Raw genomic sequence first — 27,213 nt, forward strand, 5'->3', positions numbered from 1 at the left:
GTTGGTGGTGGTGGTAAGAGGTGACGGGATGGATGATGGTGGTGGTATTGTCGGTGGTTCACTAAAGTTACACGCTTGACGGACTAGAGTTACACACTTGACGGACTAGAGTTACACGCGTAACAAACTGAAGTTACACTCTAAACGAACTGAAGTTACACTCTAAACGAATTGAAATTACACTCGTAACAGACTGAAATTACGCTCGTAATGAACTGAAGTTACACTCAAAATGGACTCAAAGATTACATTAAACTTAGTGTTAAAATTATATAAATTCAACCTATAATAAAAATTACATAACTTTAAATTTTAACATAAAAAATCTTATCTTTATAAATACAGAAACATTTCGAGCAATTATGTGCGTCCACATCACCAAATTGAAATTTTTTTCTTTTTTCTTTTATACCATTATATGCGGGACCCACAGAAAAATTAAGTAATTAATTAACAAATAACCGTCGTTGTTGATGTTTTGTACGTAAATGATTACATTTATAATTTATAAGTAAATATTTATGAATAATTTAACGAATTAACTATTTATGAATAATTTATATTACAATAAATAACAACAAATTACAATAATTTACATTACAATAAATAACAACAAATTACAAAAAAATTGATACAAATACAATACAAATACAATAAGTCTTCCTTACCCATCGCAGACCCGTCACAAGCTTGCGACGGGTCAAATATTGTCCACATGGGTAGATAAGACAAAACAGAATGCTACTCCCTAGGCAAATTGTTTTTCTCTTATATCCCCATTTGGGTAGTATTTGATCATTTGCAAGGTTGCGACGGATATGGCCATCACAAATGAGAATTTGTGTACAAACTTTTACTACAGTAATAAATTAAAATAACAGTCACGCACAAAAAAAATCCCCCGCTTATGTCGATTTACCAAAAAATTAAATACTAAATACAAAATGCAATTATAAATTAGCTATAAATGAACAAAAGAGACTAAAAAAACAAAATCCTTTTTAAAAAATAAATTTTAAATCATGATTTATATTTAATTATTCATATAGTTGCAACAATTAGGGCAGAGCACGGATCGGGTATCCGATCCAAAGTGTTAGTTCGGATCTGATATCCATATTAGAAATCCTGAAGTTAGATAACCAATATCCAAACCAAATGTTTCGGAAATCCAATGTTCGGGTATCCAAAATAATCGGATCGGATGCGGATATCCATCGGATATCCATACTTTTAAATTTACTTTAAAATTAAGTTTGAAACACGATTATATTCATAGTCTTACATGATGATTTTCTGTAGTATTCTTACTACAATGTTCTCGACATAAAATTTAAGTACCACTTGATATTTCTCTAATATTTTAAACATTAGTTAAGTTGTTGTATCAAATAAAATTTTATTTTCTCGAAATTATACTAGAAAACTGTAGTTTCAGATCAGATCGGATATCCAAATATTTTAATTCTAATATCCATATCCAAACCAAAACCAAAGATTTCGGATCAGATATCCAAACCAAACTTAACTTTCGGATCGGATATCCAAAAATTCGGATCAGATTCGGATCAGATATCGGATCGGTTTGGATCATCGGATTTTTTGCTCAGCCCTAGCAACAATCTTAAGAAGATATAAACTCGATTAATAAAATTATATAATTTTTTTAGAAAAAAGGAAATTAAAATTCAATTTTAAAAAACTAAAATTATATTTTTAAAAATAAGAAAAGTTGTTACATTTAACAATATAATTTGTAAAAATAAAATTTAAATTTTTAATATTATCGCAGATCTGAACAGATATCCAATCATCACCGAGAATTAATTTCGAGCAAAAAAATTCCGGCAACTATCTACCGGCCGCCATTCTGTTTTCGAAAGGTGGCAATGATAGGCTACCAATTAATTTCCGCTACCACAAGTCTGTTTCTATGGCCAAATTATTATCATAATATCATAATAGTTAGTAGCCTTGAATCGAATCGCCAAATAAATTATTTACGATAATAACAAGTTCAGAATTGGAATAATGGACTAACATCCATTCACGACAGATTTGAATGAGCCTACACTTTCTCATAATTACCAATCAACAATCGTGCAAGTCCAGAAAAAATCTGTTGTAGTTAAAATGCGATTAAAAAATTTATTACTATGGAAATAAATTCTACATAAGATAAAATTCGAGTCAAATAAACAAACTTGGTCAGGTCAGCTCATACCTATGTGGGTCGGGTCAGATTCATGTGGGTCAAATGGGGACAAACACACGTGGATCAATTCGGGTCAGACCTATGTGGTTTAAGTCGGGTCAGAAGCATATATTAGGGTTAGAGCCATTAGTTTCGACTCGATTTAGGTTGACTCAATTGTTTCAGGTCAAGTACAACCCGAGATTAATTAATTTCACTTATCACTTTATGAAATTATAACATTTCATAAATTAATTTATTAAAATTACAAGTAAAAAACCATATTTACTTAAATTAATTAATTTAAAATTCCATATGTGGAAAAAAAAACAATTACCAATCAACAATAATAACTCAGATCGGAGTATTGAGAGCATTAAATATCGATGCTCTTATTCAAACGCATTGATAATGTTAGTAATGTCTTTTTTCAATTGAGTCCCCCTACTAGACCACTTAGCTCCACCACTACATGTATATATATCTATCTCTATTTGTTATATATCATAGTTATTCATGCACGTTAACATTTTCATTCATAATTGTTATTAATAACGTGATTTAGGAGGTATATGTAGTCTAACCGACATGGTTGAGCGATTGGTAAGAGATCTATGTGTCAAGTATGGTGAACCTTTAAATGAAGTTCTTCCTTCTATAACTCCAAATGAAGAAAGACGAGGTCGTTATGTAATGAACTCATCCTATTTACGTGGAGAATGTTCACGAACTCAAGAAAACTCATCCGTTGACTTAATTAATGACGGTAAATATATTTTAAATATTTTCTTCGGTTTTTTGTGTTAGTCAATAATTGAATTTGTACATAATAATTATTATGTATAAACTTTTAACATATAATTTTAATATATTATATATCATGTTATAACACCGAATTCGTACATTAATATCACGGATTTAAAACATGTGCAAGTTTCAAACTTTTGCATGTTTTGCACGTATTTTAACCTATTATGATTATAAAAGAAATAGAGTATAAAATATTCACGTATTTTGATTTACATTTTAAAATGTTAATAATTATATCAATGATCTTAAAAACAGACCCGTGCAATTTTGCACGGGTTGAAAACTAGTGATTCTTAAACTACTACAGTTACACTCTTAAAACAGTAAAGTTACACTTGTAAAACAGTAAAGTTACACTCAAAAGTGTTGAAATTACATAAAACAGTAAAGTTACACTCATAAAATGTGAAAATTACATAAATTGTTAAAATTACATAAATTCAAAATATTAAAAAGATAGCCATAAATTCAAAATTTTGTATAAAAAAATAGCCATAAATTCAAATTTTATATAAAAAATAGCCTTAAATGATTAAAGTTACACTTATAAAGTACTGAAGTTACATCCAAAAAATGAGTGGCTAAGATTAGGACTTAGGGACTCAACCAAATTTGTGGACTTATAAGAACTCCTCTATCCTAATTCATACGAAGCAAATCTATATTCTTCAAGCAAAGATTACAGTTGCATCTGCGGAGGCTCTTCTGAATGTTGATACTTGCTTAATCAAATCGAGCTCCTCGGCGGTTGTTAGCTCACTCTTCCCAAGAGTAATTACCATTTTATCCAGTACGACAGCGTTTCTCAGCAAAAATTCTATTACTTGGAGCTGACCTTTGCACCATTTCTCATAGCCATGATTCCCGTGAATGGTGACCGTCTTAAGTAGTGGCAGCACACATACATTAGATGCCAAGGTTCAATGTTACAAGTCTATTAAACAAAGTAGGAGAATACCAATCGTACGAAACTCACTTACCCACGATTCTCCTGCGTGGCTGCGTATATTACGAGCTCTTCCAAGTTGATCGAACTTTTGATCAACATACAGATAATTTCGAGGCATCTTTCACGGTTCCACTGTGGGTGCAAAACTATACGCTTCCATCTATTTTGTGGGAATTCCATTTTCTCTATGGAACATATTTTCTGAATAAGAAGACAACCAACATCCATCAACATATAGATATTTGCTGAACATATTTTCGAGGCATCAGCTACAGATGACAATGAAATAAGCTCAGCATTTTGAATTTGCCTAAAATATGCATTAATTCCACCAGAATCGCAATCCCATGGTAAATCCTTGAAATTCACTTCTTGAAGAGATATGACACCAATTATGTTCCACATATTGAGATATCCAGATTATTCAGGCTGGGACAATTAAGAGTACAACTTGTGTTGTACATGTAAAGTTGTGCCTTACGAACACTCGGAGAATTAATATTCAAACTCGACAAACTTTGACCGCAAGTGGTAAATATAAATAATTCTTGTAGACAAGGGCATCCAGATATCAACTGCTCGAAAGCCTTGGTACTTCCATAAACATGTAGAAGCGATAATTTTCTTAAATTTGTCATTTGAAGTTGAGATTGATGCTCATAATGCTTGAGCATACAGCGAGCGAGTGTAAGAGTAACAAGATATTGACTTGTGAAAACACAACCAGGTAGATCGAAATTAGGATCTTCATAACTAAAATTGAGATCTTTAACTTGTCTTTCAATAGCATATCTCAGCCACATTCGAACATCACCAATTATTGCATCAGTCGACTTTTTATCCAAGTTGCCAATGCAAAGGCGAAAAGTATCAATGGTGGACCTTCTATTAAGCAACATCGCATATCGGCCAAACCAGGCGAAACTCGAAGAAGACACATGAGTGCTGGGTGGTTTATCAGCCATTCTACTATAGTATCCATAATATTCAAAACTAAGAGCAGGAACCAAAGTCCAGAGATTTCGGAATCGCCGAAGTAACATTGTTCGAACAGCATCTAGAGTAGGCATTAATGAAAGTATATGCACAATCAATTCATCAGGCAACCCACTCAACCGGTCCTCGATACCATCATTACTTTCACAACTTCTGCTCTTCTTTGACATTGATTCCATGGTTCTCAAGTTTTTTTTCCTAAAAACAACTGTAAATTTTAAACATAACTCAAATTTCCATGAGAACCCATCTCAAATTGTTACTCCCCTGTCACAATGAATTCTTTACGTTTGCTTTTTGCACAAAGACTAAATACGAAACAAATTGCACATGGTTTGTGTGAGACTCCACTAAATAACGCAACCTAAATACTCTCTCTGTCCCAATTCATGTAACAGGGGTATTTTAATTCAAAGGTAAACAAATAAATTGGACGAAGGTAGCAATTGACTAAACAGTAAACATCCATAAATGAAATACGTAAATAATTAACCGGTACAAACGGAGTCAATGTTGAACTATAATACTTGGTTAAAAACAAAATAAAAACAAGAGAAATAGAGAATCATGAATTGAGGAGTAATGCAACAAATACACGATTGAGAAGAGCAATTATGATGGAGAAAGTTGCTAAATTTATGAATTTTGAACCCCGAATGCAGATCAAGGTTTAGGGTTTCACCTTGGCACTAGAACTCTCAACAAGACAACAACTTTAGGTTTTGTGATCCTCCCAATTTTCTCCTCTCTTCATTTTCTTTTAGTCATTCGGTGCGGTTTCAGATCAGGTTATACACCAAATCGATTTGATCGATTTAACTCGGGTTAGCCTTAGTTTCTGTTTCAGTTTGATTTTGATCGGGTTCATTTCGGTTAGTAACTTTAATTGGGTTTTTCTAGTTATAGTCGGGTATGGTTCAAACCGGATCAATAACTGTACGAAGTATTTGAACGTAATTACATAATAATATTAATAAAAAGAATTAATGATAAACAATTAAAATATAGAAGTGTTTTTATGAGAAAATAAGTATTTCTAATTCATGTCAATTGATTCAGTTTTTATCAGTTCAGATATATTATGATTCGAGTATTGTTGAATTAAGTCCAATATTGGTTCGATTTGGAAAGAGTCGGGTTTTCGGGTATAGTTCAGGTTACTCATATCGGGTGTTCGTTTGGTTATCAATTCAAATATTTTCGATTGGTTTTTCGGGTTCATACACACCAAATTTTAGCTAGAGGGCAGTTCCGTAGTTCTCTCTATAGTGACTCATATTCCTTAGTTATATAAGAACCCATCTCCTATTAGTGGAATAATCATCCAAAAAAATTGTGTATACAACTATACAAGTACTCGTAAAATTAAGTGCTCAAATTTGCAGCAATGGGTGCAGAGCTGTGGTCGTTACAGGTTTTCAAATGTACCAGCTTTTGCTGATTTTCATTTCTCATTAACCGCAATGCCAATTTTACCAAATGCAAATCCCAGGATACCCAAGGCATGCAGTACCTTCAGGCAGTGGCGGAATTTCAGCAAAACATACTAGAACGAGATTTGAACTTGAAACCATTTAAGCAAGCAATATCTGCTGCTCATACAAGCATCATCAAGATATATATAAATAACAAAATGGCCGGGGGATTCACTGTAGCCCTACTAAGCCTAAGATCCGCCACTAACTGCATACGTCATTTCAACAGTTCATTTTTCCGAATTCCTAAGTGACCTTTCTTTGTTCTTCAAGCAAAGATCACAGTTGCATTTGAGGAGGCTCTCCTGAATGTTGATATTTGCTTGACCAAATCAAACTTCTCGACTGTTGTTAATTTATTCTTCCCAAAGGTAATTACCAATTTCTTGGAGCTGACCTTCACACCATTTTTTATAGCCATGATTCCCATGAATGGTGACCGTCTTAAGTAGTGGCAGCACACAAGCAGTTAACTCTGAGCAAAGCAGCTGAGAGTCACCCTGCCATTATTTAGATAAGAAGGCTCAATGTAACAAGTCTCTTAATTGGAGTTGGGAAACCAATTACACTAGAAGTCACTTACCGAAGATTCTCCTGCATATATTTTGAGCTCTTCCAAGTTGACCGACTTTTTCATCAACTCAAAGATAACTTCCAGACATCTTTCACCAGTCCACTCTAGGTTCAAAACTATCCGCCTCCATCTATTTTGTGGGAACTCTATTTTCTCTACAGAAGATATTTCCTGAATAAGCAGACAAGTGTTGATCGTGTTACTTCATTCTCTGCAGTTCATAAATTGATTTCGGAATAAAGTAACAGCACAAGTACCACATTGACAGAAGCACATTTTTTGTCACTGGCAACAGAACACAGTCGCCTAATTGAATTTCTAAGCCACTTCGTATGTATGGGACTTTGCTAAGAGCAAATGGTAGTTGGAAAAAAAAAGGCATGGTATACAACTCAATCTACTTGTGCAAAGCACTAGGCAAATAGGTAACAACCACCACCGGTGCCTCAAGGGCTCACGCAAAAGGGACTAAGGGAGGTGGGTTTAGTTAGTCTTAAGCTTGACACTGTGTTTTAGCATTAAATACAAATCTATGTCCCGAACACGAAATGTGTTTATCATTGATCTGAACTACACTATTCCCATGCACAAACAAATTGGCGTTGGAAGAGGTTACCATATGTTTTTTTGCCGATTGTTTCCACTTAACTACCTAAATAGATTATTCACAAATGAATCTGCTGCAAGCAAACCAGCCCACATCGAAGTTGTCAAGTCTAACTTCGTGAAGATTAAAACATCAAACCTATATAATGAATAATGCTTGTTAATTGAACATTTTTTTTTACTCAACCCAATGTGGTAAACCGTATAGAGTTTTCAGTTTATTTAGCTGAAAGAAACAGATTAATCAAGAATATAAAACCCCTGCAAACTTTGAACAAATGAGTAAATAGTACCTCAAAAGCTTTACATGACAATGTAAAGACCTCAGCATTTTGAACTAGCTTAAAAAATGGCTGAACTTCACCAGAAAAGCATCTCGTCGGTAAATACTCCAGATTCACTTTATGAAGAGATAAAACACCAACCACGCTTAGTTGAAAATACGGTGATCTTTCATATGCACCAATATCTAGCATTTTCAGGCTGGGACAATTGAGGGTACAAGGGTAGTTTAAATGGCGAAGGTACAACTTACTAAGACTTGGAGCATTAATATTCAAGATTTCAGACCCTGGATCGGCAGCAAAACTCATAATCAATTCCTTAAGGGAAGTGCATCCAGAAATCAACTGATTGAAAGTCTTAGTACTTCCCATAACGCAAAAAAGCGATAATTTTGTCAACATTCCCATGTGGATGTGAGATTGGTGCTCATAGTGCTTGATTGTACATCCAGAGAGCATAAGTGTACCAAGAGATTGACTTGTGAAAACGCAAGGAGGTAGATCGAAAGAAACACCACAATAATTGAAATGGAGATCTTTGACTTCTTTTTCAATAGCATACCTCAGCCACATTCGAACATCACCAATTATCTTTGCATCGTTTGCCTTTTCACCCAAGTTGCTGATAGTAAGGCAAAAATTATCAATCGTGGACCTTCTATAAAGCATCAACACATTTCGGACAAAGCAGGCAAAACTTGAAAAGGCCACATCATTGTTTGGTGGTTTACCATCAATCCAAATCATTTCATCAGAGTAATCTTCGAAATCAAAACTAAGAGATGGAACCATGGCCCAGAGGTTTTGGAATCGTCGATGTAACATTGTTCTAACAGCATCTAGAGTAGGCATTAATGAAAGTATGTAGAATCACTTCATCAGGCATGCCACTAAACCTATCCTCAATACCATCATTACTTTCACAACTTTTGCTCTTCTTTGACATTGATTGCATATTCTCAGGTTTTATTCCAACAATAACTGTAAAATAAAAAACCCTAACTCAAATTTCAGAGAAAATGTTAGTCTTGTCTAAGGCCGCCTTACACAAAGATTGTGTAAAACAGAAACCAATCATAAGGAAATCATTAACTACATTAATGTAGAAGTGGTTATCAAAAGAACCGTTTTATGATAACCGTTTTACGATATACCTCTGTAATACCATCTTACACAAAGTATTTGTGCTCAAATTGTAAAAGGGTGAGCTATAGTGATTATTAAGCAGGCATAAGTTAAAGCGACAAAAATGAAGAATAATCTACTGACCTAATTGGAAAGAGGGATTCTCTCAAGGATCAATTGCGAGACACTACCTTTTGAAATGGTCAACTTGTGAACTAGTCCCTTACCTTTTTTTCTTGCAAACTAACCCCTTTTAAATCTATCTTTTTGTGGAACACTTCCCAAGTGGTTTCCGGCCAAAAAAGTCAACTTTCCGGCACTTGACCACTCTTGACACATGAAAACTTACAAGTTTTTCTTACTTTCGCAAGACACTACCTTTTAAAAGGTTAGTTTATGTAATCTATGATTTGAACTAGATATGAAAAATCTAATTAACATCAACTAGTACATAATCATTAACACATATTCCCAGAGGCGATTCTAGGATTTTATGTAAGGGGGTGCGTAAAATTTTCTAACAAATGAAAATATCGAGTTATGAATAAAATTTTGTTTAGTTGGACAAAATGTATGGTGATATGGTATTGGATAAAAATTGTTCAATACAAGAATTGAACCCATGACTTCTAACTAAAAAATAGTCTTAACAACCACTAGACCCACATAATTTATAGGGATAATTCCCATGGTACCCATGAAGTTCGCATTTTTTCTCGAAATACCCCTAGTTTTCACAAAAATTACTTTAAACGCTCATATCTCTTAGTCACGACTTCATATAGTCCCGATTTTTTTTAAACATGTAGATCTCGGAAAGACAATTATTTTGAAAAAAAAAAGTTTATTTTTTGTATGTGTGATCGAAAATAAAAGCTAGTCAAAGTTTCTCGAACGAATAAACTTTTACAAGTCGTAACTCCGTTCTAAGATATCATAAAAACACAATTTGTTTTTCAAATCGAACATCTCGTAAAGACGATCAATTTAGGAAAAATAATCGCGACTTTTCAATCTCGTAACTAAGAGATATGACCACTCAAACGTTTTTTTTGACAAAAGTAGGGCGATTTGGGGAAAAAGTGCAAAACCAAGGGAATAATTCCTAATTTATATGCTCCTATACTAAACAAAATTGTAATTATTTTCGGAAAAGGGGTGCAGATGAACCCCTGCACCCCCATGAGAAACGCCTCTGCATATTCCTGCTTGACGGGAGTATCCGTCTTAAATGAACTTAAAATGTGAGCATTGTTTAGTTACATAAACGAGTTCTAAAATTACCTGTTGTGGTATAACAGCACAATTAATCTAATAAACACAGATATCATGATGAATTACAAATTTAACAATAATTTAATCACACACACGAAACAATGCCCATTAAAAAAAATGAAACCCTAATTAAAAATGGGCAATTTGGGAACTTGAACATTAAATAATGATAACAAACAATAATTAAGGACATCAAATAAACATTATAAAGATCAATTTTTATTTTTCACAAATATCAGTAAAGAGATTAAGCTTATATAAACCTCAACAAAACGAAAATAAAATTGTTACCTAACCTGAATTTTGAAGTTGTGAGATGATCAGAAATCAATGTTGTTCATGCCTCAAATTTGATTTAGTTTAGAATTTGAAGGTAATTAACGATGAAAACTTGAAAGCGAAAGTGAGTAGTTTTGACTGTTGAGGGCTTGAGGACTAGAAAGGAGAGAGAGGGAGATGGACCAGATGGGAAATGACAAGTCCAAGGTAAATAAATAACGATGTAAATGAGGTGAGGCAAGAATATGGGTCAATTTTTATTTTTGAGAATTTCTATCAACCTTCGGTCTTCTATCTTTTTCTCTCACAACCGATTAAAATATGATTTCTTCTGCTTCATCTACTTGTTTTAATATAGTCCCTCTTGTTCACCATTTTTTTCCTTATTTTCTTAAATGAATTATTCAGGTTTTCTTTCCATTTTCTTTTTTTGAAAACTTTTACTTTTATTTTATTCATTCCTCTCTCCCATCACCAAACCCCACCCAACCCACAATTTCTTTCTTATTTAATTCTCAATTATTCATTCTTCTCTCCTATCACCAAACCCCACCCAACCCACAATTCATACTTTATTACTCTCCTAAAACATTGTGCCCACAACAAAGGGAAACAAAATGGTGAATAGGAGGGAGTATACTAAATTAATCAATTGTGAGAGGGAAAATGGGAAGGTAGAAGAGAAGGTTGTTATTCTAGGTACTAACCCGTGTTTTTTAAAACACGAAATTGTACTCCCTCCGAATAACAATGTTTGCCCAATTTCTCTAATATATATGAGTAGTATTTTATTGAAATGAGGCAAACATAGGTGTTGGGAGGGAGTAGCTAATAATCCTCCTTTTCTTTTCAAAATTTATATGTCAATCATGAACTCCAACACAAAAATTTGTGACCCTCAATATCCAGTCCGTTATCTCTTTGACTCCATTAGTTTTTCCGTTAATCTGCTTATTTGACTCGTGAAAGTCGGACTTAAGGGGCCTAATAAGCGCAAAATAAGACCAAATTAAAAAAACGGATTAAATGGTTTAGGGTCATATTCCCAAGGATCTCAGGTTCAAGCCTCACCAAGAGTAATCTTAGACGGTAAAATGGTTAGGGGCTATGTCTTCTAGATTTCAAGCCTATCAGCCCTTGGAGAGAAAAAAAAAACGAATTGTTATCTAGCTTTTCAACCCAAAGCAAACTGATTAACAAACTCATTTTAACATTATAAAAATCCGTTATTTTGATTATTATTAGAATAGAAAAGATGCGCTCGTGGCGGCACGAGGCGGTGACATCAGACATTAGTGGTGGTCATTAGCGGTGGTGACGATTTACTTGAAACGGAGTCAAGAAATCAGATTGGATTATAATTGTTAAATGTAATAATATTATTATTGTATTTATATAAAAAAAAAAGGTAAGATGTTTTTCAGTATATTTATTACTACGTATCATTTAAAATTTTTGTTAAGTAATGTGGACACCGCCACACACAGAGTTCAACGCGATGATTTAGAATATGTCGAAGGGGGCTCAAGAGCGTCTTTACGGGGAGCTGGTCGACTATCACGAATAATATGATGAAGACTCGGGTGATGAGGAGGACAAGCCGCGTATGAGCTCACTACAGAGGATAAGCGCGATGGGGAAGTTGGAAGAACCTCTCGCCAAGAAATCCACCAGGCTCATCTACGTGGACTTGACGATGAATGGGAGGAAAGCACGAGCTATGATCGACTTGGGTGCATCTGTAACACCCTCATATACCAAGGAGCCTTAACCAGACCTTCCCTAGCATATAAGGGCATTACCATCTTGGTTTCCCGAGAAAAGTAATCATCAAAAGTCGATAAAAGAACATTTATAATTATTTTACAAGTGATATAACCAAACTACTAATACAAAAGATACATCTCGTCAAAACTATATAAATTACTTCTGTCATTACTCGTGAAGACTCAACCCGCCAAAACTCCAGCTACCATCCAAGACAACACTTGCTAAGACTGACTGCTCACCATAAGGGATCACGGCAGACACAACAGAAACAAACAAGAAACAACCACACAAGGTCAGTAACTGAAGAAACACACCAACCACTGACATAACAATACGGAAACAACAATAAACGTACACACAAGCCATATCTCCTCCAATCAATACCGTCACCGACTGTCCACTGGACCAGCCCTGCTAGTGGGGGACCGCAGCCGTTCCCACCTAAGCCCCGTTCATCATACTGAGCGACAACCCTGTCCCATTAATGTGCACATCCCCCCCCTGTGGCGGGTTCCACAGAGGGCAAAACTAGGGCGTGAAGCCACTCCCGCAAGTGACTCCACTCAGCCGAGGACGCACCTCGAGAACCACAGACAATCAGTCACAATCAGCTGCACTACAACAACAATCAACGAAACAGCACAACACCAACCGATTACCACAATCAATCACATCGACGCTACAAGTAATACAATGACCGTCACACTAAACAACCAACAGAAACTGAGTAGGTGAACCTACCTTTAGCCAATCGCAGCGATTCCTTGCTCAACCACATGACATAAACCAAGCAAGCAAAACCCGTATACCAACAGTACAAAGACCTATTACTACCACCACAATCCTACAAGGAACAACAAAGACAAAGATGATGATGATGACATACCTACACATCACATATCAGCGTTAAGACCGCTACCCGACTCAAGCAACACATCCTCAAGGCACTAGCATCCTCAAAGGCTCTCATGGAAGGAAATATGGTGAAGGGAAAGGAGGAAGGCGACATCTAGGTCTGAAGGAAGGAGGCGAAAATGATTTGCGGTTTTATCAAAACACGATTATAAATCCCCGCTGGAAAGATGCTACTCGATCGAGTAACCAACCTACTCGATCGAGTGGCCCCTACTCGATCGAGTACCCAAACTACTCGATTGAGTAGCCTCTACTCTATCGAGTACCACACATCCCCCAAAGTCTATCACGACACAAGGCAGCTCTTGCACGCATTCCTAAAGGCTATCACATGCCCCCAAGGTCGGTCAACGGGTCCCTAAAAGGACGGGTATTACAGTCTTTCCCCCTTAAAAAGAACTTCGTCCCTGAAGTTCGACTCACCCTCCCCCAAACCACACGGCAAGAAACTAAGGTCGACATCACCGTTTACCCGTCACAGGTCCACAACTCTCTTAAGGCATTATCCCACTAAGTCATCATCATCAACCGTCCAGACACACCACATATTCAAGCCTCTGAAAACCACTACTTGAGTTACCGAACACACCACATGCAATAAACGATCACCACATGCAACAAACGATCTTATCACAGATTCAACAATATCTGATTCATAGTCACACAACGCAAAACTACCGAGGATAACCCCGCTACTGTTCATGACATCGTCTACTCATTATGACCACCTGCTCATTATAACACGTCAATTACTCATCTTTTACTTAAATATACAATTTCCTCAACAAAATTATCAAAACAATTATAACCTCGTTCTTGAAATGTCCTGGTGGGTCTGAACAGCTGGTAAACAGGTCCAGTGTCAAATCTTCCGTAAGCATTACATAATAAACCAGTAGTAGCCTTCAGTGAACCGGCCATACACAAAAACAGGTCCCTGATGGCAAGTATGGGGACCAAGATTGGTCATGCTTGCAGGTAATAGTCCAAGGATCCTCACTTTTAAGGATGTAGTGCCTTATCCACTTGGGCCAGATACACTCATCCCTATAGAGCAACTTTCAAAACCATTTAAGCATGATGGTTATATTCTAACTTTGCACCTATTTGATGTTGCAATTGATCTCCCTTGTGACGGGTTACCATTTGTGACGGATATTTTGTGAGATAAAATGGTAACAAAATGGGTTAGTGGAGAAAGGGGACCACATGAATAGTGTTGCAGAGAGAGAAAAAGTGGGTACATTGTGAGGTAAAATGATATCCGTCTTCAACTTGTGACGGATATGTCATGTCTTCAATGAGAATTTGTGTTGATGTTGAGACCATCCTCTTCTCTAGGCAAACAACAGTTAGTCCAACTAATGAATACCATTCTGTGGTGGCCTTCCTTCATGCCGCATAAGAAATCCTTGCACATCTTGTTAGTTGTCTTAATAACACCCTTGGGAAGAAGAGTATTAGCGCCCCAAAAGCTCTCAATATCAAAGACAATAGAGTTAATAATCCGAGCCTTGCCAGCGTAACCCGGGTAGTTATTACCCCAATGTGAAACTTTATTTCTAATTCTCCCAGTTGAAGGAAAATACATTTCCTTCGAAAGACTGTTGGGTTCCTTATATTGATGATAACATGCCCATTTGATTTGTGTTATCTTAGTTTACCTTTTGAGGATTAATGATTAAATCAAGCATGCATTAAGAAGTGTTGAGTTGTTAATCATCCCATTGTATTGAGTCTTATGTGTCATTTAATGTACAAGTGAGAAAGTAGAGTATCCTAGAGTAATAGAAACAGTCAAGACGACTGTTACATTTACAAGTAACAGTTGCCTGGACTGTTGCCTCAATTCGTAACACTTGAAGCCCCTTTTTATCTTTCTAAAGTCTTTCACGTGTCTCTTATTTTTTTGAAAGATAAACTTCAGATTTTTATTAGGATTTGGTCTTCAATAAAGAGTGGTTTGAATAATTATCATTTTCAAAATGTTTCCTCTTTGTGCAAATTTGACCCTTTGGTCCTTTAGAAAACAAGAAATGCTTTTTGCCATATTTGTGTAAACTTGTCATTATGTGACTTGTTTTTTTTCTCTTTGTTTTCTGAATTTGCATGAGTTTTTATGGATAACTTTCAAACACTCTTTTTCTATTCTTGCCTTTGCAAAAGAACCTTCTTTGGTGCAAGTATTGGGTGGTTGTTGAAGCTCTTCACATATGTGGTCTTTGACCCTTCAAAACCCTAGCAACCCCCTTACTCACTTCCTCTATAAAAGGCGAGTCATTCCTCCATAAAAATTCCAAGACTTCTTTCTGAAATTAATTTCAAGTTTGCAAAATTGTTTTTTAAAGCTTTAAACCGTGTGTCCTTTGCAAAACTTCTAAGAGTATTCAAGTTGTTACAGTCGTGGCTACTGTTACTTTAACATACTAAACTCTCTTGCTTATGAATTGTTGATCTTGTAAAAGTTGTCCATCTCTATTCTTTGTTAAGAATATGTTAGTGGAAACTTGATCCTTATAACATTCTAAGTGTGTTAGTAGAGTTTAGGACGGAGTAGTCTTCAACTCTTGGCAACCGGAGTAGGTTGCGAGTTGGCTTGTCATAAGAACGGAGTAGTTCTTGGACTAGCTTTACAACCGGAGTAGGTTGGTGTTTTTATTGTACGGGTCTTTTAGTTGTCGGAGTAGATCACTAAAAGAAATCAATAAAAAGTAGATTGGACGTAGGCACTTGAGTTTATTGCCGAACCAATTCAAAAATCACGTGTTCAATCTTCTTGTTTATTTCCGCTGCTCTTTTATTTTTGTTTGTCTTGCTTTGCTTACATTTCGAAGTAACAGTTCATCATATTGTCACATTTGGTCTGCAGTCTGTATTCCATAAACTGAGACAAATAGATACAGTCCGAACAGTTGTTACTTTCATACTTCAGCAGGCATTCATTTTAGTACTCGTGTAATCTCGCAATATTACTCGAAGTATTCTTTCTTCTCTTTTGTTCTCTTAACTCACTTTAAATCAATAAAGTTGAAGTTAAAATTTTTTAAATAGTACCTAATTCACCCCCTCCCCCTCTTAGGTACTTGAATCCATAAACTCAACAATTGGTATCAGAGCCTCGTGCTCTTGATCGAGGCTAATCGCCTTAGAGTTTGATTCGTGGGTAATGGATTCCGAGAAACACTCCAAGATCCCGGTCTTTACCAGTTCGAATTTTGGATGGTGGAAACTCAAAATGGAACATTACATCAAAAGTAGCGATTATCAATGTTGGAACATCCTCCAAAATGGACCTCTTGCCATTAAGGAAACCGATATCTTAAACGGTTTCACCAAGACAAAAGAGGAAAGAAATTACAATGAAAATGACTTCAAACTCGCCGAAAAGAATTCCAAAGCAATGTCGATTCTTCAACGTTGTGTTGGTGAGGGGGAAGTTAGTCGGATCTCCGGATGTCCTACGACAAAATCTATTTGGGATTCCCTTGTACTTGCCTATGAAGGGACGTCCCAAGTAAGAAAACACCGTATTGACCTTCTCATGCAACAATATGAGATGTTTAGAATGTCAAAAGACGAGTCCTTAAATAGTTTCTCTTCACGTTTTTCTTGTATTATTAATGAGCTTAAAAGTCTAGGAAGGAATTTCGAGTCCGAGGACATCATTCGAAAAATCCTTCGTAGTCTAACCTCTAAGTGGCAACCCAAAGTCACCGCCATAGAGGAAGCTAAAGACTTGTCAACCCTATCTCTTCATGAACTAATGGGATCACTAATGGCTCACGAGTTTAATCTCGATAAGCATTCTAGTGAGTCTTCAAAGGGAAAGAGTCTCGCCCTCACAGTCTCGCCCTCACATCCTCTCCAAGTGATGGAGAAGATGAGGAGGAAGACGAGTTTGCTATGTTCACAAGGAATCTAGCCGGGTTGGTCAATGGCCAAGGAAACAAAAGGTTCACTAACAATTACTCGAAAAAACGCTTTCCTAAGAAACGACCTAACTCCACCGTGGGATGCTTTAAATGTGGTGATAAAACTCACCAAATTAAAGAATGTCCCAAGTGGGATGAAATCAAATCAAAGGAAAGAAGAGAAAAGGTTAAAAAGGACTATAAACATAGAGTCATGAGTGTTATTTGGAGAATGTTCGACTCCGAGGAAGATGAGGAACTCATCGAGGAGGAACTAGAGGTTAAAATGTGTCTTACAAATCATGGTAAAGAAAAAAGTCTCAAAAACCTCAAAACTTGAACACTTAAGATGCCTCATGGCTAACCCCGACGATTCCGACTCCGATTCCGACAACGAGGTAAATCATCTAAAGGCCAAGGCTAGAACTTACTCCAAAGAGAAAGTATGTAAGCTTCTTGACCAACTTTTTGATAAGTGCCGGTTTTAAAATGATAAGCTTGAGGTAATGCAAAATGAGATTGAGGAAATTGCTCAAGAGAACTTTAATCTTAAAAATGAACTAAAAGCAACAGACAGCGTCACTGTCACCTCTGAGGTTTATGATGAAGTTAAAAGAGTCAACAAGTTAAACAAACATTTGACTAAAGAACTAGAACGTCTTAGGTTGACCCCCACGGACGTCTCTGACCTTAAAAACGTCAACACTACCTTGGTGATGCAAGTTTCCTCATTAACCAAGGAACGTGATGATCTTTTGAAGGACAAAGATGCTCTTGAGAATGAAATCTATGACTTTGTAGTTGAAGTTGTAGACCTAAGAGAAACAGTGTCTAAGACTGTTGCTTCTGACAAAGATTTAGACAAGTCTAAAGAAAAGATTGAATGTTTGGAAAATGAAAACAAGTGTCTAAAAGGTGAGGTTGTTTGTCTCAAGAATGAAATAGAAGCTCTTCATGATTTTAGAAGGAGAAAATCATGCCCGAATGTAGCACTTCTAGGTCTTCTCCTCATCATAGATCCGATGAAATCGTTGATCTAAACAAAAGACTTGACGAGATGACATCTAAATATGAAGAGTCCAAAGAAAGGATCATGTATTTCGTGTCTAAACTCAACAACCACACCCATGACTTCATAGTAGAGAAAAGGTTGTCTATTGAAAGTGTTAACAATGATGAACTCAAGAGAGAAAAAGAAAAGAACTTACATCTCCTCTCACGTGTCAATAACTTGACCAATGAACTTGTTAATGCTAAAAACATCACTGAAAAATGGGAAGGAAGTCAAACTGTGTTAAACTTCCTCACGAATCAAACCGAGAGGTGTAACAAAACTGCTGGTTTGGGGTTCAAATGGAACAGTCAGACTGACTGTTGCATCCAGAAGCCTAAAACTGATTTTAGAAGGAGAAAATACGTGGGTCTTCCCGAATACATCATTTGCAATTATTGTGGTAACAATGGTCATGTTTTCAATGGGTGTACAAAACGGTTTGATGACATTAACAAGAATATCAAAACAATAAAGCAAATATGGATTAGGAAAGATACCATAAGATATGTGGATCACAAAAGGGGACCCAAGTTTGTTTGGGTTTCTAAACTCAAAGTCTAATCTTGTGTAGGGCTTGGTGAGAGGCGGCTGCAATTGGTACTTGGATAGTGGATGCTCTCGTCACATGACGGGTGATAGAAACCAATTCCTCTCACTTAAAGCATACAATGGTGGCACGGTAAGGTTTGGTGACAACAAGAAAGGTGAAGTAATTGGCATTGGAAAGGTTAGTAAGTCACCATTACTTTGTGTCGACAACGTGCGGCTTGTCAAAGGTTTGAAGCATAATCTCCTTAGTATCTCTCAACTTTGTGATAAGGGTAATATTGTAGAATTTAGTGCTAATATGTGTTGAATATTTGATGCCACTACTAATGAACTAATACTCGAAGGAAGACGTGTCAAAGACGTGTACTTAACTAATTTGAACACTCTATCCGGTCACACCATGTCTTGCATGAGTGTAATGAACAATGATCCTTGGTTATGGCATAAAAGGTTTGGTCATGTTAGTACAAAAACTCTTAATACTCTTAAAAGACTTGACTTAGTTGAAGGTATTACCAACATAAAGTTTGATTTTGATAAAGTATGTGATGAATGTGCTAGAGGCAAACATGTTAGAAGTTCCTTTAAGTCCAAAAGAATTATGAGTACATCTCAACCTTTGCAACTTTTACATATCGACTTGTGTGGACCAATGAGAACTAGAAGTAGAGGTGGTAGTCGTTATGTGTGTGTCATTGTTGATGATTACTCTAGGTTCGTTTGGGCACTCTTCCAAAGCTCTAAGGATGAGACATTTGATGAGTTTCTAATTTGGTTAAGAAAGATTCAAAATTAACTTGGCTTAAAACTTGTTTCAATGAGAACCGATCACGGAACCGAATTCAAAAACTCATCATTTGGTGCTTATTGTGATGACAATGGTGTAGACCATAACTTCTCGGCTCCTAGAACACCACAACAAAATGGTGTGGTTGAAAGGATGAATAGAACTCTTGAAGGAATGGCTAGAACAATGTTATTAACTAGTAAGTTGCCTAAAAACTTTTGGGCCAAAGCGGTAAATACCGCTTGCTACATTCATAATCGTGTTATGATAAGGAGTATATTGAATAAAACTCCCTATGAATTGCTACGTGGAAGAAAACCCAACATTTCATATTTTAGATGTTTTGGAAGCAAATGTTTTGTTCATAACAATGGTAAAAATAACTTGGGTAAGTTCGATCCACGTAGTGATGAAGGAGTATTTATTGGTTACTCCGATCATAGCAAGGCCTATAAAGTTTACAATAAACGAACCTTGTTAATTGAAGAAAGCATCCATGTCATTTTTGATGAATCTAGTGTGCTTGGACAGGTACAAAACGTGGATGATGAAGACGATGATGACGATGAGTTTGAGATTGGTCTTGTTCGAAAAGACTTCGTGTTCGAGAATGAAGAAGCTCCCAACACTGACTTGCAACAAACACAGAGACTGTCACCTTCAAAGGAAATCAACAACTCAGGGGGAACACGTAGTACATCTGCTACTGTTTCTTCTCTGGAAGCAACAGACCCAACGACTGTTGCCTTCACCTCCAGAACTAAAGTAACCCAAAACAGTGATGATGAAGATCAATCCAGGCCAAAAGAAACAGTCTCTGTGACTGATGCTGCTGAGGGGGAACAAGAAACCATTGTTCCAAAGAAGTGGAAACATCAAAGCTCTCATCCACTTACTAATCTCACAAGTGATCTCAACTCGGGAATTCGAACAAGATCATCCCTCAACAATCTCGCTCATCTCAATGAGTATTGTGCCCACAATGCCTTCCTTTCTCAAATTGAACCTTCAAATGTAACAGCCGCCTTGACTGATGCAGATTGGTTGCTTGCCATACAAGAAGAACTCAATCAATTCAAAAGAAACGAGGTATGGCACTTAGTCCCTAGACCGCCTAATCGTACCGTCATTGGTACTAGGTGGGTCTTTCGCAATAAGCTTGATGACTCGGGAGAAATTGTAAGGAACAAGGCTAGGCTAGTGGTGCAAGGTTATAACCAATAAGAGGGTATTGATTACGATGAAACCTATGCACCGGTAGCTAGACTTGAGGCCATACGATTGCTTATAGCTTTTGCGGCTCACAAAGGCATTAAACTCTTCCAAATGGATGTTAAAACCGCTTTCTTAAATGGATATTTGGAAGAAGATGTCTTTGTAGAGCAACCACCGGGTTTTGAGAACAATGACTTGCCTAACCATGTTTTCAAATTAGACAAAGTTCTTTATGGTTTAAAACAAGCAACAAGGTGTTGGTATGATAGATTGTCTAAGTTTCTTATTGAAAATGGTTTTAAAAGAGGCTCCGTTGACAAAACATTGTTCTTAAAGTCACAGTCAGACGAACTGTTGGTTGTACAAGTATATGTTGATAACATTATATTTGGTGCAACAAATGAACTCCTTTACTTGTATTTTTCGGAACTAATGAAATCGGAGTTTAAAATGAGCATGATGGGTGAGTTAGGATTTTTCCTTGGGCTCCAAATTAAGCAATCAAAGGATGGAATCATGATCCATCAATAAAAGTATATTAAGGAAATGCTTAAGAAATTTGGGATGACTAATGGTAAGTCTCATGATACACCTATGGTAGCCGGGTCCAAATTGGACAAAGATGAACTCGGTAAGAATGTTAGTGATAAGGTGTATAGAGGTATGATAGGCTCACTTCTCTACTTGACCGCAAGTCGTCCCGACATTCTCTTTAGCGTTTGTTTATGTGCTAGGTTCCAAGCAAATCCGAAAGAATCGCATTTTAAAGCCGTTAAACGAATTCTTCGGTATTTGATTGGAACACAAAATCTTTACTTATGGTATCCCTTACATTGTCCTTTTGATCTCATAGGCTTTTCGGATGCGGACTATGCGGGATGTACGGTTGATAGAAAGAACACCTCCGAAATTGCAACATTCTTGGGTCCTTGTTTGATCTCTTGGGGCTCAAAGAAACAAAACACGGTAGCTCTTTCAACGGCCGAAAGTGAGTACGTTAGTGCCGCACATTGTTGTTCTCAATTACTTTGTGTAAGACAACAACTCGTGGATTTTGGTATTATTTTTGACTTTGTTCCCATAATGTGTGATAATACGAGTACAATAAATATTTCCAAAAATCCTATTCAACACTCTAAAACCAAACATATTGATATTCGCCACCATTTTATTCATGATCATGTGGAAAAAGGACATGTTAAACTTATCTTTTGCAAAACCGAAAATCAAATTGCCGATATTTTCACTAAGCCACTTGCAAGAGAACATTTTGAGAAATTTAGACTAGAAATTGGGTTAATTAATTGCTTGTGATTTTTATTATGAGTTTTACAAATTTCCTTAATTGATTAAATTAAAATTGGATATATGTTATTAAGTATTCTAAGTGCATTGACATCATTTTTAGACCAAAAATTGACACCGTATTCGTGAGTCGGTAATCACTCAACCTCATATCTAAATTTACGTTTATAATATACTACCTTGCGTTCTTATCTCGAGTGATTAAATTTGATTAGTTGGGTCAACTACCTCATTAGCCTCATTTAATGTTTGGGCCACTTCCTACCTACAATCCATCGTCCCAACTCCCTCAACCCACAGAAATTTCCAACCAATCCATCTATTCATCTCCCAAATCCCTCCATCTCACCTACCCTTTTAACCCACCATGGTAAAAACATCTTTCAATACTACCATACCCATCAAACCCGTGACAATGACATCTCCACCTGTCACATCCGCCCCACCACCAACAACAACTCAAACCCTGCCTTCACACAAAATCTCCCTTGCCTTTCCTCCACAAACCTCAACCACGACTCCAACCCCATCACCGAACCCGGATCTACCAAACCCTCATTCAACACCTCTCTCCACTGTCCCACCATCATCGGTCCCATCTGACGACATCCCCATCTCCACCATGGTCGGGCGTCGTACTCGAGGAGGTCGGAAGAAGAGTACTACTGTTCCAAGCTCTTCCTCTGAAACTGTGATGGTGAATGTCGACGATATTGAAGAAACTCCTATTGATTTGAATGAAAATCCGACCATATTTGCTGATTCGGTTCCGGCTCCGGCAAAGAAAGGTAACAAAAGAAAGGATAAAGCCTCTTCATCCCAATTACCCCCTATTTCTGAAAGTGTTGAACAAAGTGAAGTCGAAACCGCACCTGTTAATCCTCCTGTTGAAACACCCAGTGAACCACCCTTGAAAAAATCGAAACCAACAAAGAAGAAATTAGTGTACCTCTCACCCTCTGATTCGGTATCCCTAGTCTCTAAATGGGATTTAGCTCTTGTTTGGGATCATCTCGAAAGTCTAGATCTTCCTACCTCCATCTACAAAAATTGTGAGAGGTTGATGAATCCCAAAGCCATCCATTCTCCTCGGGTTTACAATCAGTCTTGGTTCGAGCCTCCCGCCTTTCACACTGTCCGTGACATGATTTTGGCTCAAGGTTGAGAAAAATTGTTGGAATTACGTGAACCGGTCTTTGTTAGTGAAGTGATTCAATTCTTTGCATCCGTCCGAGTTGACAAATCGGGTGAATTCCTCACGGTTAAGGTGAATGGTAAGCCTCTGAAACTTACTCAATCTGATTTTTCTACCGCCCTTGGTATCCCAACCGGAGGTTATGACAAACTCCCCTCCGAAACCTGGGTTGCTTTACCTTACGCCTCACCCCTCGGCGTTGCTCAAGTCGTGTGTCCTAAAGCAGTCTCTTGTGGTCCAGTTAGCAACACCCAAATACCCCATCCTCTTCGAATTGTCTTTAACATGTTGTGTCGTTCCATTTACCCTTCGGGTGACCGGGGAAAACTCTCCATAGCCCAACAATACCTAATTTATCACATTGCAACTCACAAGAAGGTGAACTTAGTTGGGTTAATGTTTAAGCGATTTCATCTTATTTCGACCAAACTCCGTAAACCCTCTTCTAGCATGCTACACTTACCCTATGGAATGTGGTTGTCGGTTGTGCTCAAGGCACATGGGGTATTAGTGAGTTCTAGTTTGGGTTCATTAGACATGTGCGACATCATGAGTAACGGTCAAATGGGGAAAATGCTTATCAAAGTGGAAAATGATGAATTGATTTCTGTGACAATTAAGACGGATCCTGAGGGTGGGTCGTCTAGTCAAGTGAATACGGGTAGTATGCGGGAAGTTCTTCAAGCCGTGGCTGAGTTGAGTGCTTGGATTAAGCACGATGCTAATCAAAAGGATTTGGCCATCTCGACTCTTGCTTCCACCGTGGACCTCATTCGTGGTGAGGTGGATATCATCTCCACTCTCGTCTCAACAAAGGAAAATGGCGATGATGCTCAATTGGATGATGATCCCTTGGGTAGTGGCTCTGATGGTGAACAAGCTTCCTCCCCTTAGCCTATCCCATCTATTTCGGCCCCTTGACTTTTATCCTTGCCTTTTCTTTTGTCCCACCATGTTGTGCCCTCCTAAGACTATTTTTTTTACTCGTTATTTTGATGCTTGGTGGTGCATCTTAAACCTTATTTAGCCATGGTGAACTATGGTTAACTTCTGTTTAATCCGTATGTTTATGTTGACTTTGCTACCTTGTCACGCTTATATGTGTCTTTTTGTGTTTTCTTGTGGTTATTTGCACTCTAATGCCTTTGACATCCCTATCCTTTTTGATGATGTCAAGAGGGGGAAAAGGTAAACTCATGCTCTTAATCTCTTTGCATCTTGATTAACTAATGTCTAGGCCTAACCTTCTTAGCTTTGAATCTTGTTTTGGGGCAATGTAAAATTGTCAAGGTTAGCTTGATTCTAGCTTTTGCTTTATGTAAGGTAATATAGTCCCTTCTCTCATTCGATCTTGCTTGTTTAAAATCTTGAATTAAGGTGTTTACATTGCTTATACATTCGTTTGAGGCTTGTCATCATCAAAGGGGGAATTTGTTGGGTTCCTTATATTGATGATAACATGCCCATTTGATTTGTGTTATCTTAGTTTACCTTTTCAGGATTAATGATTAAATCAAGCATGGATTAGAAGTGTTGAAGTTGTTAATCATCCCATTGTATTGAGTCTTATGTGTCATCTAATGTACAAGTGAGAAAGTAGAGTATCCTAGAGTAATAGAAACAGTCAAGACGACTGTTACTTTTACAAGTAACAGTTGCCTGGACTGTTGCCTCAATTCGTAACACTTGAAGCCCCTTTTTATCTTTCTAAAGTCTTTCACGCGTCTCTTATTTTTTTGAAAGATAAACTTCAGATTTTTATTAGGATTTGGTCTTCAATAAAGAGTGGTTTGAATAATTATCATTTTCAAAATATTCCCTCTTTGTGCAAATTTGACCCTTTGGTCCTTTAGAAAACAAGAAATGCTTTTTGCCATATTTGTGTAAACTTGTCATCATGTGACTTGTTTTTTCCCTCTTTGTTTTCTGAATTTGCATGAGCTTTTTTGTATAACTTTCAAACACTCTTTCTCTATTCTTACCTTTGCAAAAGAACCTTCTTTGGTGCAAGTATTGGGTGGTTGTTGAAGCTCTTCACATGTGTTGTCTTTGACCCTTCAAAATCCTAGCAACCCCCTTACTCACTTCCTCTATAAAAGGCGAGCCATTCCTCCATAAAAATTCCAAGACTTCTTTCTGAAATTAATTTCAAGTTTGCAAAATTGTTTTTCAAAGCTTTAAACCGTGTGTCCTTTGCAAAACTTCTAAGAGTATTCAAGTTGTTACAGTCGTGGCTACTGTTACTTTAACATACTAAACTCTCTTGCTTATGAATTGTTGATCTTGTAAAAGTTGTCCATCTCTATTCTTTGTTAAGAATATGTTAGTGGAAACTTGATCCTTATAACATTCTAAGTGTGTTAGTAGAGTTTAGGACGGAGTAGTCTTCAACTCTTGGCAACCGGAGTAGGTTGTGAGTTGGCTTGTCATAAGAACGGAGTAGTTCTTGGACTAGCTTTACAACCGGAGTAGGTTGATGTTTTTATTGTACGGGTCTTTTAGTTGTCGGAGTAGATCACTAAAAGAAATCAATAAAAAGTAGATTGGACGTAGGCACTTGAGTTTATTGCCGAACCAATTCAAAAATCACGTGTTCAATCTTCTTGTTTATTTCCGCTGCTCTTTTATTTTTGTTTGTCTTGCTTTGCTTACATTTCGAAGTAACAGTTCATCATACTGCCACATTTGGTCTGCAGTCTGTATTCCATAAACTGAGACAAATAGATACAGTTCGAACAGTTGTTACTTTCATACTTCAGCAGGCATTCATTTTAGTACTCGTGTAATCTCGCAATATTACTCGAAGTATTCTTTCTTCTCTTTTGTTCTCTTAACTCACTTTAAATCAATAAAGTTGAAGTTAAATTTTTTTAAATAGTACCTAATTCACCCCCTCCCCCTCTTAGGTACTTGAATCCATAAACTCAACAAAGACGAGCATTAAAGAGAGGAAGACCAAGATACTTAAACTAGAAAGATCCCTCAACAAACAGTACTCTGGACAATCAAAGCTTTGTATTGGGGGAAGCAGTGAAGCACCTCCAAAGTAGATATTTGTCTTGAGTGGATTAGCTTGGAGACCTGAGAAAGAAGCAAATTTATCTAAGTGCTTTAGCCACAACTCTAATTGAATTGATATCCCCACGAGTAAACACCAGGAGATCATCAGCGAATACTAAGTGAGTTTGATTATAATTTCTGCAAGCTCGTGAGCAAGCATAGAGTTATAAAAAAATGTCTCTATTTTGCACAAAAGCTGCTTGCTCGATACCCACTGTTTTGGTAAAAATTTACCGACTATGAATTACTTACGTGAGTGATAGTGATTATCCTTAATGCCAATGTTTGATTATAAATTATCGAATGAATAGGTGATGAAGTAAAGAAGGAGAAGGTAGACAAAAAATATGACACGAGAGATTTTTGGTGACGCGGAAAACCCGGTGTGGGAACAACCGCGGGGGGAGTCGGAATCCCGCCAATTTTGCACTATAATCGACGTATCAAACGCCCAAGTAAGGAAATACAATTTTATGTAACTAAATAATTGTTGCCAATTGCTGATGAATTCTTTTGAGTAATGTGTTGCTTGATCAACTGGTGAATGCCCTTGTACGTTGCTTTACCCTCGCTTTTATAGCTGTTCAAGACGAAATCTAGGGTTTGAAAGTCTCCTCTGCTTCTGTTGCGGAATATCAGGTCAACATGCTGCAAAGTAGGGGTTTGTTAATTGACTGGGTCTTTTACTCTTTCTCGCGCGTGGGCTTCTTTCCTTTGGGCCAAATTGTGTTTGTACTTTATTTAATCCAGCGGTCCAAAATTTGTCACCTCAGTGATCCATCTGTCTTTCCCTTTACCAATCGTTGTGTGCCACGTTATCCTTGACTTGTCTCCCTTTTCCTCAGTAAAGCGGTGCCACGTGTAAAGGATAAAATTCAATTTTTA

At 37.0% G+C, this 27,213-nt stretch overlaps 1 protein-coding gene and 1 long non-coding RNA gene across 2 annotated transcripts in view; both read right to left on the minus strand.

The window, feature by feature from the left end:
* LOC141596433 (uncharacterized) overlaps positions 1–27,213 on the minus strand; it is a 79,189-nt gene that overhangs the window by 25,682 nt on the left and 26,294 nt on the right. The window lies entirely within an intron of this gene.
* On the minus strand, positions 6,236–10,790 carry LOC141596429 (F-box/FBD/LRR-repeat protein At5g56420-like). Its single transcript, XM_074416585.1, has 4 exons — positions 10,585–10,790; positions 7,898–8,869; positions 7,008–7,169; positions 6,236–6,924 (listed from the first exon to the last, which is right to left on the minus strand). Exons 2-4 carry the CDS (start codon positions 8,738–8,740, stop codon positions 6,781–6,783), a joined length of 1,149 nt encoding a protein of 382 aa, XP_074272686.1. The 5' UTR covers positions 8,741–8,869; positions 10,585–10,790; the 3' UTR covers positions 6,236–6,780.

The sequence above is a fragment of the Silene latifolia genome, chromosome 8, assembly GCF_048544455.1.
Source record: "Silene latifolia isolate original U9 population chromosome 8, ASM4854445v1, whole genome shotgun sequence".
NCBI lineage: Eukaryota > Viridiplantae > Streptophyta > Magnoliopsida > Caryophyllales > Caryophyllaceae > Silene > Silene latifolia.

Bases quoted from the DNA above. Each gene is read 5' to 3' on its own strand.
- LOC141596429 (XM_074416585.1), bottom strand. From the start codon at position 8,740: ATGCCTACTCTAGATGCTGTTAGAACAATGTTACATCGACGATTCCAA. The intron at 7,170-7,897 runs GTACTATTTACT...CTGCTTATTCAG, and splicing joins TGTCATGTAAAGCTTTTGAG to GAAATATCTTCTGTAGAGAA. The intron at 6,925-7,007 runs GTAAGTGACTTC...AAATAATGGCAG, and splicing joins TATATGCAGGAGAATCTTCG to GGTGACTCTCAGCTGCTTTG.